At 36.5% G+C, this 4,591-nt stretch overlaps 1 protein-coding gene across 1 annotated transcript; it reads right to left on the bottom strand.

Moving 5' to 3' along the window:
* Nucleotides 1-588: 588 nt before the first annotated feature.
* LOC149183108 (uncharacterized) lies at nt 589-3,368 on the bottom strand. Its single transcript, XM_089414831.1, has 6 exons — nt 3,362-3,368; nt 3,102-3,175; nt 2,520-2,679; nt 2,295-2,319; nt 1,651-1,743; nt 589-790 (listed from the first exon to the last, which is right to left on the bottom strand). The coding sequence occupies exons 1-6, from the start codon at nt 3,366-3,368 to the stop codon at nt 589-591; spliced, it is 561 nt and encodes a 186-aa protein (XP_089270957.1).
* Nucleotides 3,369-4,591: the final 1,223 nt, after the last annotated feature.

Genomic DNA, 4,591 nt, shown 5'->3' with positions numbered 1-4,591 from the left:
AGCTTTTCTCATTGTAAAAGGATAATTGAACCAGACTAAATTTTCAGTGCTATACAATCATGGTGCATATAATCCCCCTCCTTACCCCCGCCCCAAAAAAGCAGCACTCACATAGTTTCAGTGCAGACATCCAAGCCTTTTTAAGTGAAAGCTTATGCAAGAATCTCTCATCAAATTTACAATACTTTGGATGACTATTTGAATTTGAAATCTGCTATACTTCAGATTGTAGCAGAGGCTTCTCATAGAAAACTATATCGTCCACGCCCAATTGGATGCATCAACGAAAAACACATTCACTAATTTCCTCATAGATGAAATCACACATTCCTGTGGACGTTGCTGAGAAAGGAAACACATACATCAGAATTCTTTGTAGAATATACTATTGCCTGCATATTCAACATAAGTTTGATGCCTACAGTCAATGATTAGTTTCCATCTCAACAACTTTTAAAACGACACTCCCTTGCAAAAAATAATCGTTTATTTGCAATGTAATAATATAACAAATATTTAGATTTCAGTCACTTTCCTGAATATAATTGATTGGCAACTTGTGATAAGGAATCACCAACTTACTAATAACTACATGTGAATTATGTCATTGGAACTTACTTTTGAATGTAGGGAGATGCTAGTCATTACTTGAAGAAGAAGTAGTGTCCATGTGATGAAAAATATGTTGAGGACGCATGATGCTTTTGGAGCATACCAAATGTACATCAGTATGATTCCAGCCAGGGAAGCAGCATAGGCCATGGTTGACATTGTAATCACTAGGATCCGACTCTGTGAAATTAAATTTTCTTTGTTCATCAGTTTTATGCCATATACGAAAACTGGGTGATAAAATAAATGTCATGATAAGGAGAAAATGGATCTCAATTAAAGAACAAAAAACTCTTAGATTTATAGCTTTTAAACAGGGGAGGTGGAAATTTGAATATGTTTTTGGATGCATTATAATCGATGTTTCCATGAGTTATAAAATTCAGATTTAGTACATTGGCATGTCAATTCAATATATAGAGTTGTGTTGAGCTGTGGAACAGATAAGGCAAGTTCTGTATTTTTAAGTTGGGATTTCAAGTAACAAAGTAAACGCCCATCTTCTGCATTACTCAAATTTTCTTCACTTTCTAAGGATGCTTCTCGTATTCGTCGATATGGTCATGAGGCAAATATGTGTGTATATCTGTAGATAGACAGGGCTTTATTTTTCTAATCCTACTTAAATGTTCTTGATTCTGTTATCTCCTGATTTTTGACAAGATCCAAGAAAGCAAACTCTAAACCAAATCTACATATTGGAACTAAATGATAAATGGCCATATGAATCTCAATTTAGGTATTAATAGCCATATGCCTTATCTGCATCTCGACTATTTCTATGTTTTTGAATTTCCTTATAGGTTATTTTACCCATTAACATAATTAATACCAATTCGTCATCCAGTAATTTTCCTTTTCTTTCCACTCTGTAAAAGGAATTTTTTGTCCAATCTAGGGATGGCTTCAGCTGGATGAAACTGATGGTAAAAAAATCTCCCAAACAAATTTTGGATTCAAACTTCAATTTTTTAACATATCCATCTTCCTTGAAGTTAAAAGAAAAAAAACCGTGAACATGAGGGGAAAGAGTTGTACCATCGTTCAACATTTTTCTCCAATACCCAATATAATAATTTCCCCCAGGTGATGAAATTGATCACACTGAAAAGTTGTATGATGAGAAATATCCTACCAAAAAAGGATAAATTTTGGCCCTGGTTAGTATTCCTTAACAGGCAATTAATTTTAGCCTATAAGATAGAAAACATAATATCCATTTAGTGATTGATCAAACTATATCACCCAAATGTAACCAATGTAATCCTGAATTTACCATGGACAAATAGCATAGCATATACATATTCTCTTTTGGAAGACAAAGGTTATCTAGTCGTAGTATTTAGGTTAAAATTGCAAAAGACATTTTGATGACGTAGGTGATTGTTGTACGGGGGATTTGTTAGATATCATTGAACTTGTGAAACATTGCGTGAAAATATCACCAACCCCCACCCCTGGATTTGTCATCAACAGTTTTCTACAAATCATCAAATGTAAAATTAATTCTCCAGAAGTTAATTTATCCAAGCAGATTGTTTGTGTACTTAAAAGGAACATTGTATCCAAAAAGAACATGAAATGTAAAATTGATTCTCCAGAAGTTAATTTATCCAAGCAGATTGTTTGTGTACTTAAAAGGCACATTGTATCCAAAAAAACGTGAAATAAGAGAAGCATACCCGGCACCAAATCTAGCAACTTCACCTCCATCAATAGTTACAAAGACGTTAGTTTATGATACGCATTTTATGAAGTCCATGTTTGGGCAATTTTGATGTCTAATTGCAATTTGCCACAAAGTCATGAAACCTATCTAATTTAAGCAGAAACAGAGTAAAAAATGGTAATTTGAACCAGATTTGGTATTGAAATAGATTGCTGAGAATCATTTTAAGTAAACTCACCATAGAATTGAATAAAAGCAGATGGAATAAAAAAGGGGATCACCATCAGAGCAATCCACATAAGGCTCTTCAAGGGCCACCATCCTGAATGCCACGAGTCACGACATTCATGCAACTTCGTAGTTCCAACTGTTGTAAGAAACATAGCGAAATAAAATATCTGAGGTGATGTTAAGGTAAACAGTTCAGACTCTAGAGGTCTATCGCTATGGTCCAATACTGTTGGGGAAAATAACGTGCTTGACATCGCACGAAGTGCCCGAGACGCATGTGCCACTTATAGTCAAATGGCATCGATACGCGGATATGATTTTATGTAAGTTAAGTTGCCATGGTCATGCATTTGAAAATTGCTAAGGCCACTTGCATGTTAAAGCCCCTAGAAATAATCTGGTTTGTAACCAATGGGTGGTTAGTTCTGCGTGAAAATTCAGACCTTGATACTGATCCGGATTTACCTTCTGTGAAAGACATGATGCCACTTCAAACTTAAAAAGCTCATGACAAGAAATTAGAATCCGGTATCCAACGTGTTTAAAAGCCAAACAACTTGTAAGGCATATAAATTTTGAAATTGGATACAAAGCAGCCCAGGCTTACTCGAACCACACCTTCTGTACCCAACCAGTCATGACCTCCTTGACAGCCTTTCAAATCTGTAAAAATGAAGATCTCAAATTCATATATATATAATGAAGAAAACAGCATACAATGTAAATTAGGTTCATTTTCCAAAGCCAAATGTAATTACATGTACATCAAAAGAATAATAATCTAAATGGATGCAGATAAGTTAAAGAGCTATTTGAAAAATTCATGATTTTATGCGTAATTAATACTACCCGCCATCATAACACATCCCACTAGGTTGAGGGAGTGAACATCGCTTTTTCTAAATGCAATGACAGAATATTCTATATAACATTGTCACTCTCTCCATCGAGCACTATCTTGTCTTGCACACTTCCAAAAAGTCTTGTTTTCTCATACACATTTCCCGCACACCAGAACAAAATGCTTTCCGTCATGCGTTTTAATGGAAAGCGAATAATGGAGAGTCCTGACATGTTGGTGCGTAGTAGAGCGTAGGGGAACCTAATAAGGCATATTACTGTTCACCTTTGATGTAAAGTAGAGGAGTATGAATGGAGTTTAATTCAGGTTCTAAGAAACGCCTGTTCGATGCCACCATTGTAGCTCCTGAGATCTATGGTTGGAACAAAAATGAAGTTACAGCTAACCCCAAAATAATGTTATGAGGATGCACTCGGCTATGAGGATGCTGACCTGCAATTGTGCTTTTTATGTGTAGCTGCAAACATCTTGGAAGACGCAGTCGTTCATGTCCAGTTGGCGATTCAGGTATGGATAGGGGAAGGCTTACTTGCCAAGAAGACGTTGGAACATGAGCATCGACCCGCTTATGATCCATTCAAGCTGGGAAGATATTATGTCAACATTTTAGCAGATCGTTGTTTGATCGAGCCAATGATGAGAGACTTTGATGGGCAAGTACTCTGTTTCAGGGTGCATGACTCCCTGCGTCATATGGCAATCCGAATTGCAGAGGAGGAAGAAAATTTCTACTGCCGTGTGGGTAAGGGTTTGACAGCTGTGAATGAAAATGAGTGTTTGGGCCGCATTCGGCTTAATCACATCGTCTACACAAATATGCTCATTGCTTCTTAGTGGAAATCCATATTTAACAAAGATCCCAACAAGGGTTTCAGGAGTATGATATCCCTTAAGGCGTTCTTTTAAGTGGAACGTCATTGAAATCATTGCCAAAGAGTTTTGGGTGTTTGGAGCAGCTAATATATTTGGGTTTAAGACACATACCCATCAATAGGTTTTACCTGCATCTTTTACCAGTCTTGTAAATCTGGAGATCCTTGATCTTTCCTATTCTGCCATTCAAGAATTACCGTCCGCCATCCATATGCTGAGATCTTTAAGGAAATTAAGCTTGGAGGGATGTAGAGATCTGTAATTTCTACCTCCCAGTATCTCAGGGCTTACCTCTTTGGAGCATTTGGAAACTTACAGTTGCAAGGTTCTTTGGAAGAAAGATA

Source organism: Pinus tabuliformis, chromosome 3_2 (assembly GCF_031772625.1).
Source record: "Pinus tabuliformis cultivar Carrire ecotype Pingquan chromosome 3_2, CPIR1, whole genome shotgun sequence".
NCBI lineage: Eukaryota > Viridiplantae > Streptophyta > Pinopsida > Pinales > Pinaceae > Pinus > Pinus tabuliformis.
The sequence above is the reverse complement of the archived record's forward strand: the minus strand, read 5'-3'. Positions and strand labels throughout refer to the sequence as shown.

Bases quoted from the DNA above. Each gene is read 5' to 3' on its own strand.
- LOC149183108 (XM_089414831.1), bottom strand. The intron at 2,680-3,101 runs GTATCCAATTTC...ACATCACCTCAG, and splicing joins GAGTAAGCCTGGGCTGCTTT to ATATTTTATTTCGCTATGTT. The intron at 1,744-2,294 runs GTATGCTTCTCT...CTTTTTTGGTAG, and splicing joins GTTGCTAGATTTGGTGCCGG to GATATTTCTCATCATACAAC.